Genomic DNA, 12,378 nt, shown 5'->3' with positions numbered 1-12,378 from the left:
AGATAGATAGATAGATAGATAGATAGATAGATAGATAGATAGATAGATAGATAGATAGATGGTGTGTTCAGAAAGCTCCCAGATACCCTAGTTGTAGGGGAAACCAAGCACTCATATCCTCCTGAGAAGCCCAACATCAGAGTATCTGAAGGAAAAGGCCATAGTGCCACCGGGTGCACCATCATGGCCCCAGAGCTGCCCAACCTTCAGATTCCCCCCTCTCCCCAATAGCAAGTCACCAGGAGATTGGGCTATTTCAGTTAGACACTTGGAAAGTAGTGATTCAAATACTTTCTGCTATCCCCAAGATGACCAAAGGACCATTTATTGGTATCCCTGCCCACACAGCAGATCACAGCTGACCCAGGCATCCTCAAACTAGGTCTCTCTTTCCTTATTCTCCATGAATGCATCTTGGGAGACCCACCCAATGTGCTGGAAGGCCCTCGATTTCTCCCAACATCTTGAAACTACCTGGCTGTCCACCTGTCATCTCTCACAGAGCTGTGTCCATTATTAAGTCTTTTCTTCTTATTTTACATCCCAGGGAAGAGAAGGGGGGTTTCTTTTGTTCCACTTCTTTTCTCTTCATGGATACCATGTTACAGCCTGCTCATTCCCATTGCACTTTTCCATTGCCCTTTTTAATTCTTCGACCCACCTCTTTTTAAAATGTGGGAAAGGGAAAGAAGGGGGGAATGATGCTATTTCCTTGGAATTGAACGATTCAAAGAACCAAACCAGTTGCTTCACCTGGGTGGGCTCGGGATGACTTAATCCTGGACCTACCAGAGGCCAAGAAGATGGCCCCCTAGTCTAGAGGACTGATGCTGCTCTCTGATTGGAATCCACTCCCACTCCCTGCTGCTCAGAGGCCGCAAGGCTGCATGACAGCGGCTGTGCCTGCCCCTCCCTCGCTACTTCTCTCCCTCTGTCATTTTTGTCGTTATCAGTGGATGGGTGAACATTCCCTCCTCTTCCCCCCAAGACTGGAATGCCCTTCCCCTTGTCTCCCTGGTTCTGACAGCCTTCACTGACAGCCTTCCTCCAGCTGAAAGTATACTGAAGTGACAGCAAATAGAATTTAACAGTTAACAGGTAGCTGCAGGCGATTACCTGCCAGGCTGTGCCAATCAACCCAAGGCAGCAGGTGACCCCCTGACCCCTGTGAGAGCCGAAGATGTGGCAGAAACCGTTACTGAGCAGAGGGAGAGCTTGGGGGGGGGGGAGAAAACAATGGGACAGGATCCAGATGCTTCGCTAACCCTGCGCTGGCTGAACTGGAAAAACTGGGCTGAGCAGAGGATGGAGGGGAGGTTTGCTGCCACCAAAGGGCCTTTGAGCTAGAACAGGATTTCTGAGTCCATCAGGGACCCTCGAGTCACAGAATCCCAGAACTAGCAGGACCTCAGATACTACCCCATGCCTGAGCAAGAATGCCTGCTACCACACACCAGGGACAGCCAGTGCTCTCCCGGAAACATCCAGTGAGGTAGAGCCCACTACCTCCCTAGGCGGCTCATCCCTCTCTGGGACAGCTCCTCTGGTTACGAAGTGTCCCCTGACATGCAGCCAGAGTGGCCTCTAGCAACCTGAGATAGAGGGCATGGAATTGAGAGGCCTGATGGGGACAACATGATGGCTGGCTTTGTGTATCTGAAGGACTGTTACATGGAGAGAGAGACAAGACTTGTTCAGCTTGAGCCCAGAGGGCAAAACGGGGAGGGAAGTGTGAGAGTGTAAGTGGGAGTGTGTGTTTATGAGTGTGTGTGAGTGTGTGTTTGTGTGTGCATGTGTGTATGTGTGTGTGAGTGCATGTGTGTGAGTGAGTGTGTTTGTGTGTGCATGTGTGGATGAGTGTGTGTGAGTATGAGTGTGTGTTTTTGTGTGTGCATGTGTGTATGTGTGTGAGTGTGAGTGCATGTGTGTGAGTGGGTGTGTTTGTGTGTGGATGTGTGGATGAGTGTGTGCATATGAGTGTATGTGAGTGTGTGTTTGTGTGTGTGCATGTGTGTATGTGTGTGAGTGCGTGTGTGTGAGTGAGTGTGTTTGGGTGTGCATGTGTGGATGAGTGTGTGGATGAGTGTGTGTTTGTGTGTGTGCATGTGTGTATGAGTGTGTGCATGAGTGAGTTTGTGTGTGTGCCTGTGTGAATGAGTGTGTGTGAGTGTGTGTTTGTGAGTGAGTGTGTGTATGAGTGTGAGTGTGTGTGAGCGTGTGAATGAGTGTTTATATGTGTATGTGTGTGCTCATAGAGGGCTGAAGAATAGATTGACATGGAGCCCCAGAAGAATGTGACTCTCTGTCCCTCACTCCCCTTGCGATCTTGACATGAGTCACTGCGTCACTGCCATTTCCTTGTCTACCTCATTTTACAGATGAGGAAACTGAGGCAAACAGGGTGAAGTGACTTGCTTAGGGTCACACAGCTAGTAAAGGGAAGGGAAAGAGATAGGCATTTATATGACACCAACTCTGTACCAGGCGTTATGGTAAACAATTTACAAATATCTCATTTAATAGTGTCTGAGACTGGCTTTGAGCACAGGAAGGTGAGTCTTCCTGACTCCAGGCCTGGTGCACTATCCATTTCATCACCTAGCAGCCCCCCTATTTTTGAAGCCATAACAAATCTCTAATTTGAGACTCAGGTTCAGTGTGAGAGAAAGCATCCTAAGACGTGGTAAGATCAGAAATTCCAATCTGAAAGAGACCACAGGGGCCATCAAGTCCAACCCCTTCATTCATTTTGTTTTTTGAGGAGGGAAGGCAAGGCAAGTGGGGTTAAGTGACTTGCCCAAGGTCACACCGCTAGTAAGTGTGTCAAAGGTCTAAGGCCAGATTTGAACTCAGGTCCTCCTGTGCCACCTACCTGCCCCCAACCCCTTCATTTTATACATGAGGATGCTGAGGCTCAACTGAAGTGGCTTGCTAGTCACACAGAGAATAAGTAGTAAAGCTGGAATTTGAACTCAGGACCCTTGACTTGTAAATTCAGCAAGAACATTTTATTCTTTTTCCATCGTATGGCACTTTCCAGTTGATCAGGTCTAGTATTCATGTTAGCCCTTCAAATACTGAAGACATCTATCCTTTCCCTATTAAGTCAGCGAGCATTTATTGATCACCTACTGTGTACACAGCACTGTGCTTAGCAGTGGAGATACATTGGAAGGCAAAACCTTTCCAAAAAAAAGTCCCTGCCCTTACAGAGCTCATAGTCCAGTGAGGAAACAACATGTAAATAACTAGATGCATATAAAATAAATACAAAGTAAATGGAAAGTGAGTTCAAATCCGGCCTCTGGCACTTCCTAGCTGTGTGACCCTGGGCGAGTCACCTAACCCTCATCTGTTTGCCTCATCTGTTAAATGAGTTAGAGAAGGCAAACCACTCCAGTATCTCTGCCCCAAAAGTCCCAAGTGGGTTTGCAAAGAGTCAGCGACCACTGATAAATCACTCAACAACAAAGTCTCTATGGAATCCCTATTAAAAATAAAAATGCCTTTCTGAGGAATAGCCCCTTAAACCACTATGAGTTAATACCACAGCGTCTTAGTGGAAATTAGCTTATCATTGGATCAGTTTCCAACTCAAAACAGCCAGAATGAGATATAGGACCAACGTCTGGGAGGCCAAGGGAAAGGCAGGATAGCTTTGGAACAGTGGACTCAGGATTCAACTTCTAGTTTCTTCTGCTTACTGTGTGCCCTGGAACACACCAAATAGCCTCTCTGGCCTTAGTCGCCTCACAGAGAGTCAGTACGGCAAAATAGATGGAGGGCTAGAAAAGACCTGGGTTCAGATCCCACCTTTGATACTCACTGTGCAACCTCAGATGAATGCTATAACCTTTCTAAGCCTCAGTTTCTCCATCTGTAAAATGGAGGGGCCAGGGAATTAGACTAGATGCCCTCTGATAGCCTTCTAGCTATAGATTCCTGCCTATAGAAGGAAAGGGCTGGACCAGAGGGTCTCTAAGGCCCCTTCCAGCTCTGAATGCTAGCTGACAAGGTGGGGTATAAAGAACAGAACAGGTGGGGGACAAGAAGGACAAGCCACACCCCATTCTACCCAATCCTCCCACCACCCCCTCATAGAGAACCATGGAAACCTCACACCTGCCATCCTCACAATAGCAAAGCACTGTTCTCAATGAATGAATGAAAAAACATATGTTAAATACTTAACTCTGTTCCAAGCACCCACCGTGTCAAGTTCTGGGGTAGAAGAATTAAGACAGTCCCTACTCGTAAGGAGCTAACGTTCTAATTGTGGGAAGGCAACACACACGGGAGGGTGGACAGACAGGCTAGAAGTCCTAATGGCACTCAGTTCAAAGGCAAAGCCCTGGAGTTCTCTAACACGTTGAGGTTAAGGAGAGCTTTGAGTACAGAGGACAGGAATTGTTATCCCCATTTTACAGATGGGGAAACTGAGGCCAGTGGCTATACAACCAGTGTCTGAGCTGGGCTTCCAGACACCAAGTCTGAGGCTCCTTCTCCTCCTCCTTCATGCCTTCTACCATCCCCATCTTTCATTTTCCAATTCTCTTTCTCCTTCTCCCCACACACAGCTACTTGATGCGGTCAGTGAAGATGGGCCAAGGATATTTTGATATTTTGAGGGCAGAGAATGCAATGAGAAAGAAAGCCTTGATGGATAAAAAGAGAGAAGAAGAGGAGAGAAACAAATTTCAGCCACCAAAATTGCCTACTGCTGAACCCAGTGATGCTAGCCTGAAGTAAGTAGACCCTGAGGCATTAGTACTTAAGGTCTTAAAAAGGGCTCTTTCAATATGTTTTGGGGGCATTAAGTAATTTCTGACTCTTCATGACCCCATGGATAGTCCATGGGGTTTTCTTGGCAAAGATACTGGAGTGGTTTGCATTTCTTTCCCCAATGTGTCCCCATTTTACAGATGAGAAACTGAGGCAAATACGGGATAAGTGATTTGCCCAAGGTCACACAACTAGTAAGTATCTGAGGCTGAATTTGAACTCAGGTCTTCCTGACTCCAGGCCCAGTGCTCTATCCACTGAACCATCTGAGCTTCTCCTGCTATTTCAATACCTCTTGGGAAAATAATCAGTCACACCATTGAGAATTAAAATCATTAGGCAGACACTACTTGGCTAGGGTCGGAGTCAGAACAAGAATGGGACAAAGAAGTTCCTTACCAGAAATTTTACCTTTCTACCTAGGCAGATAGAAAGAACTGAATTTAGACCCTAATTGGCAAAACTTTGCTTCCTCCCCCTTCCCCCATAGTGTCACCCCAGGTGTGACTTCACCTTCAGGTGTGACCCCTGTTCAACTACCCCTCCCCCTACAGTAACCTGCTGGGGCTCTGGGATCTTCAATGGGACTACTGTCCCATCCTGATCCATCCCTTCTATCCCTAAATCTGAGCTCCCCCTCTCCCTTCCCCAGTTGAATTTGTCTTTAAAACATGATTTGAAGAAAGTCTTGGTGCTGTTTTCCATAGGCACATGTTGTGATGTTTGCCCCAGATGTTAGAACAGCTGTTCAATTAGTCTATGTTCTATCTGTCTTATAATCTCCCCATGGTAGTCTTGACCTGTCACTAAAAGTGTTAAAGGCCTTTGAATCCTATTTTTAAAGATGGAAAAGACCTTAGAGGCCATGAAGTCTCATTTTACAAATGAGGAAACAGAGGCATAGAGAAGTTAAATGAATTTAGAAGGTGACTTAGTAAATACAGGAGTGGAGATGAAACCAAGGTCCATGGATCCCCAAAGCTACCATCTTCCATTGTACTGTATTATCTCTGGCTTACAAGTCTGAAGGATTCGAGATTTAAAATTGGATGGGACCTTGCCAGTCATTTAATCCAATCCCCTTATTTTAGAAATAAGGACTCTGGGACCCAGTATCTGGACCAAGATCACAAGTGGGAGAAGAGCTGAAACCTGTGATTTCATCATCTGGTCTGGGGTGGGAAATCAACCGACCTAAACAATTCTACCCCCTGGTCAATAATATGAAATGGGGGGTTTAATGCCTGTGTCCCTCTTCCCTATACTGATGGGATGCTTTAATGAGACAGAGTCCGAGTTCAAATCTTAACCCCTGACATTATGTGTCACCTTGGGCAAATCACTTATTTCACTGTAAAATGAGGGGGGTTGGGCTAGATGCCCCGGCTCTGATCGCTAGTTCTTTGCAAACTTTAAAATGCTATAGATTTGTGCTTATATCATCCAATTGCTTTTTCTGTGATATCACACACACACACACACACACACACACACACACACACACACACCTTGGTACCTTGTGGGTCTGGCTTAGCCAGAGATTAAGGGTAATGTACAGGACAGAGTTTTAAGCTTTCCCAAAGTCAGTCAAAGGGAGCAACTTAACACCAGGCAAAAGTTGCCAGGAAATAGATCCAGTCTGCCGGTCAAATACATGCTGACAAAGCGCATTTGGGTGAGGCTGTAGAGACGGAGCCATCGTCAGGAACAGAGCCCAGAGTGGTCATTAAGGGAGAAACTAAGTATCGTCAGTGCAGAACCAAACGTGACCTCTTTAGCCCAAATACCCCCAGAGCAGATTCCCTTTTGATGATGGAGGGGCCCCTGGATGCTGCCCGTTCGGGGAGGGGCTCACGGTCCCCGGCAGGGTCCTGAAAATGAAGCCAGAGTCGAACGGGGGAGCCCCAGAGAGGATGCCAGTGGCTGAGCCCTAACTACTTAATGATATCAAGATCCTGACGGCCCCTTTTCTGAAGGAAGGGAGAAAGTGAGCTGATGCCTCTCCTTCCTCGCAGAAGCTGAGATAAATGGGTGAGGACGCAGGTGCTGGATTGCACATCCTCTCCCGGCTCCCTAATAGATTTGAGAGTAAAACCGTGTGTGTTTGGATGGGGTCTTTAATCCCAGACTGGAGAACACGCATCCACTTTCAAGCCCGTGGTTCAGATTGTAGCCCTGTGGCTTCCTTTAAAGTTCCATAAATTTCAGCCTTGGTGAATTCCACTTAGAGCAATATTGATCGGGCTCTGGCATTGTAATTCCAAGGAGTGAGAAGTCGGGTCCAATTCCCCTCCGGTCCCCACGTTTAACCCTGGCTGCCTTGCTCCGAGCATGGCTTTTGGCCTTTTTCTGTACTTCATTTTCCTCATCTGTAAAATAGGGCTAATAATACCTGTAGTTGTACTTCACCCCCATATAGTGGGGCTCAAATGAGATCAGAGATCAAGATAGAATCTCAGAGGTTATCAGGAACAACCTTCTCATTTTATAGAGGAGGAAAGCAAGGCCAGTTTGCCTAAGGTCACCCAGGTAATGAGAATCAGGCCATCTGGCTCCAGAATGAGCCCTCTCTCTTTCCACCTTTCAACACTGCATCTTCTATATGATATGGGCAAAGCACTTGTTAGATTTTATTGTCATTTATCAGTCATTTCCCAAACCATTTGAAGTTTTCTTGGCGGAGATACTGGAGTGGTTCGCCATTTCATCCTCCAGATTCAAATTTTATACTGCTATACAAATATGTAAATAACCGAAGTTATCAGCATTTTTGTTAATAGTAATGTGGGAGGCAGGTAGTACCATGGACAGAACACTAGACTTGGCATCAGGAGGAGCTATATTCAAATCCGGATGCAGATATTTGCTAATGGTATGACCCTGAGAAAGTTACTAATGTCTACCTCAGTTTCCTCATCTGTAAGATGGGGATGATAGGAATAGTAATAGCACTTATTTTCCAGGTTTGTTGTGAGGCTCAAACAAGATAATCATTCATAAAGAACTTTGCAAACCTTGAAGTATTATATAAATACTACATATTATAATTGTATTATTATTATTGTCATTAGATGGAGGGTTTGACTCAGAATCAGGCTGATTCTAGGTTCAGACACCATCTCTGACAGCTACCGTAACACCAGGAAAATACCTTTACCTTTGTGGGTCTCAGTTTCCACTTCCATAAAATGGGTAAATAATAGCAATAGGAACTCTCTCACAGGGCTGGTCTGAGGCTCCAATGAAATCACATAGGTAACACCCCTCACAAAATTTAAAGCGCTATGGAAATATTGAATCTCTCTAGAACTGTTCAGCTGTTGGCCATTCCTAGAATCAGAAGATGCCAGGGTGGAAAGGGCTTCTAAATACCATCTAGTCCAGTTCCTTCATTGGACTGATGAGAAAACTAAAACCCAGAGAAGCAAGTGCCTGACCCAAGGATACACAGTCAGGTAACAGCAGATCCAGGGTCAGAATCTGGGAGCTGGGGCCACCAAAGTCAGAGCCCTTAGACACTGCACTGTCTCTCTGGCCACACCCTAGAGGGTGAATTGTATGTTGTTAATGCTCGAGAGGAGATCAGTAGTCTGCCAAGGGAAGCTAAAGAAAAATTGCCCTTCTCGGGAAAACCATCACACCATCAATAAGCCTTTCTTGGGTTTTATGCTGGGCATTGAGAACATGATGATCATGGATGATGAAAACAATAATGGTAATAAGAATAGTACTTGATTCTGCAGCTCTTTAAAGTCCACAAAAACAGCTTTCTCACCTCTGACCCATAAGGCTGTGTGACTTTGGGAAATTCGCTTAACCTCTCAATACCTCAGGCAGCTCCCTATAAAATGCTAAGCTGGTATCAATCTACTTTAATAGAGGAAGTTTTCTAGTTCTCATCACCAATGAGATCATGGGAAAGGAAGAAAGTAAAGGAAGGAAAAAGAAATAAAAAAGGAAGGAAGGAGAGAAAAATAAAAGGGAGAAAGAAAAACAAAATTAAGAGAGAAATAAAGGAAGGAAAGAAGGGGAAAGACAAAAGGGAGTGAAGAAGGGGGAAAAAGAGAGAAAAAACAGGGAGGAAAAAGGAGGAATCAACAGGGAGGACCTTTTTCTAAGTTAAAAAAAATAACTCTTCCTAGGAGCATAAACCACTATGAGTCAACTAAGAAAGTTATTATGAATGACAAAAAATGGGAATAGTCAATACTGAAGGGGTTGTGGGAAGAGAGGCATGTTAGTACATTGTTGGTGGGGCAACAATGGAAAGCAATTTAGAATTATGAAAGTACAGTGACTAAAATGCCCAGAACCTTGCACCCAGAGGGCTCACTACTGGAAGTATACCCCCAGGGGGTCACTGGGGAGAAGAAAGGCTCCATTTATCACAAAATATTTATAGCAGCCCTTTATATGGTAGCAAAGAATGGGAAACAAAGTGGGTGCCCATTAATTGGGGAATGGCTAAACAAACTGTGTTATATTAATATAATGGAATGTTCTCTGCTCTAAGAGATAATTACTGTAATGATGACAGAGAAATTTGGGAAGACTAGATGAACTGAGGCAGAGAAAAGTAAACAGAGTTAAATTATTTTTAAATGTACATTATGACAACAATATAAATAAAAGGTCATAAAATAATCTAAAGTGAATTGCAGAATCATACAGAACACACCTGGTCCCAAAGAAGTGATGTGAGAAGATACCACACCTTTGCATAAGAAAGAGGTCCACAGATGTGGAATAAGGCACATATTTTCAAATGTTTTCAGTGTGTTGATTAGTTTTTTCTGATTTTTATTTTCTGTTCCTTTTATTTCATTGAAAATTTTTTTCTTTGTTATATGGTATAGCTATCTAGGAAGGGGATGGAGAAGGATTCTTGGAGAAATTTAGATAATGTAAAAACAAAAGATATTAGTAAAAAGTTTACCTTAAAAAGGAAAGTTATTAAGCTAGGCAGGGTTTTGCAAGGGCACTAGGATGTAGGGGGAAACATTCAGAAAAAGAATTGGGTTTAAATCCTGTCTCTGACACTAATTATGGGGAGGTCAGGGAAGGGGGAGGAATGAGGAGAGGAAGGGAGATGGAAAAAAGGGGGTATGGAAAGAATGAGAGGAAATGGAGAAAAGAAGAAGGAAAATAGAAAGTAAGAGGAGGCTTCATTTCTCAAATATATAGAGAAAAGAGTTAAAATTATAAGAATGAGTCCTTCCGCAATTGATAAATGGTCAAAGGATATGAACAGGCAGTTTTCAGATGAAGAAAGCAAAGCTATCTATAGTCATATAAAAATGCCCTAAATCACTATTGCTTAGAGAAATGCAAATTAAAACAACTCTGAGGTACCATCTCACACCCATCAAATGGGCTAACAAGGAATTTTTCAAATGGAAAATGACAAATGTTGGAGCGGATGCGGAAAAATTGGGAAACTAATGCAATGTTGGTGGAGTTGTGAACTGATCCAACCATTCTGAAGAGCAATTTGAAACTGTGACCAAAATGCTATAAAACTGTGCATATCCTTTGGTCCAACAATACCCATGTCTAGGTTTGTTTCCCAAAGACATCCAAAAAATGGGGGGAGGGAAATGACCTATTTGTACAAAAATGTTTATAGCAGCTTTTTGAACATTGAAGAGGATGCTTATCTATTGGCGAATGGCTAAACACATTGTAGTATATGATTGTGATGGAATTACCATTGTGCTTTAAGAAATAACAAACAGGATAGTTTCAGAAAAACCTAGGAAGACTTATATGAACTGATGTGAAGTAAAGAGAGCAGAACCAGGAGAACACTGTACATAGTAACAGCAATATTATTCTGTGATCAGCTATGAATAACTTAGCTTTTCTAATCAATACAATTATCCAAGACAATTCCAAAGGGCTGATGTTGAAAAGTGCTATCCCCCTTCCCTAGAAAGTATTGATGGAGTCTGGGTGCAGATTGAAGCATATTTTTTCACTTTATTTTTCTTGCTTTTTTGCAACATGGTTAATATGGAATTATGGTTTGCATGATTTCACATGTATAATTGATATCACATTTCTTACCTTCACAATGGGTGGCGGAAGAGTGAGAGGAAGAGAGAGAGAACTCAAAAATATAAATGAATGTTAAAAAAAATAATTAAAATTTTAAGACGAAGTTAAGTGGAGATGTAAAAGGAGGGATGAAGAAAGAGAAAAGAGGATAAAATGAGCAAGGTGAAGAAATGACAAAAGACAAGAAGAGGAAAAAGGAGAGTTAAAGAAAGAGGAAATGCCAAGGAAGGGAGGTGGTATGAGAAGAAAAGAACTTGGATAACTCCTCATTAACCTGTAATGTTCTAAGGGGGCTCTGTACAACTGAAAGAGAATATTTGGAGGTAGAGAATCTTGCCCCATCACTAACAACTGGTGTGATGATCCTGGGCAAGCCACTAGCTGACTGTGGGCCTCAGTTTCCTCAGATGTCAAATAAGGAGTAGGTCTCTGAGGTCCTTTCCAGTCCTAGGACCTACAATCCCATGACCTGGGAAGGCTTTAGCCTAAAATCCTCAAGTAACTAAGGAAAGGGGCTTCTGAGTTCCATTGGGAGGGAAGTCAAAGAAAAATACTCCTGGACTCTTTAATCAAAGTAGTTCATGAGCTTTGTAATTCCAGATTGAGCAGTATGGCAAAGAACTGCACCTTATCACATGGTCACCAAATCTAATCAGTTCAAATGAGGGAATATTTGTAGGTCATTTATCACAGTGCTTGAAACATAGTAGAAACTGTATTGATGCTAATTATTACTCACTGGACAATGAGACAGCCACTCAGAACCTGGGGAGAGAGACAAATTTATGTATGTGAAGTCTCGGGACCTGGGTTCAAATCCTAATATACTTCTTCCTATCCGAGTATTCTTAGGCCAATCACATCTAGGTCTCAGTTTCCTCGTCTGTAAAATGAAGAGATTAGCAGTGAATTAGATGAATTCTGAGTTCCTTTTCATCTCTAAAGCTATGGCTAGGGCTTAAATCCTGATTCCTCTTTCTCTGTGACCCAGGAAAAGTCACTTCAACCCTCCAGCTTCAGTTCAATTCAATCCAATAAACACTTATTAAGCACCTTTATGTGCCAGGCACTGTGGTAAGCATTGGGGACACAGAGGCAGTCCCTGCCCTCACCGGGCTCCCAGTCTGATGGGGGAGACAACATGCCAACAAATATAGACAAAGCAAACCACATAAAGCACAAATAGGAAATAACTAGCAGAGGGAAGGCACTGGAGTGAGGTCTGAGTTTCCCCTCTCTGTAAAATGAGGGTGTTAGATAGCCTCTTCTGAGGTTCCTTCTAAGAGTCATAGTCGTAAATCATTTCTACCTACAAGAGATGCCCCTTTTATATATTTCCTAGGAAACAGCTGTAATGACTCTTTTCTGCTGAGAGACAGAGAGAGAGAGAGAGAGAGAGAGAGAGAGAGAGATGGAAAGAGAGAAAGAAAGAAAGAAAGAAAGAAAGAAAGAAAGAAAGAAAGAAAGAAAGAAAGAAAGAAAGAAAGAAAGAAAGAAAGAAAGAAAGAAAGAAAGAAAGAAAGAAAGAAAGAAAGAAAG

At 43.4% G+C, this 12,378-nt stretch overlaps 1 protein-coding gene across 1 annotated transcript in view; it reads left to right on the top strand.

Annotated features, from left to right (window-relative positions):
* Nucleotides 1-12,378, top strand: part of CCDC60 (coiled-coil domain containing 60) — a 219,047-nt gene that overhangs the window by 147,647 nt on the left and 59,022 nt on the right. Inside the window, exon 4 of the mRNA XM_069081446.1 lies at nucleotides 4,578-4,745. Coding sequence (XP_068937547.1) covers nucleotides 4,578-4,745 — 168 coding nt within the window. The remainder of the gene's footprint in view (nucleotides 1-4,577; nucleotides 4,746-12,378) is intronic.

The sequence above is a fragment of the Petaurus breviceps genome, unplaced genomic scaffold (assembly GCF_028583685.1).
Source record: "Petaurus breviceps papuanus isolate PSGF00001 unplaced genomic scaffold, PetGlider_PUasm1.0 99, whole genome shotgun sequence".
Lineage (NCBI taxonomy): Eukaryota > Metazoa > Chordata > Mammalia > Diprotodontia > Petauridae > Petaurus > Petaurus breviceps.
The sequence above is the reverse complement of the archived record's forward strand: the minus strand, read 5'-3'. Positions and strand labels throughout refer to the sequence as shown.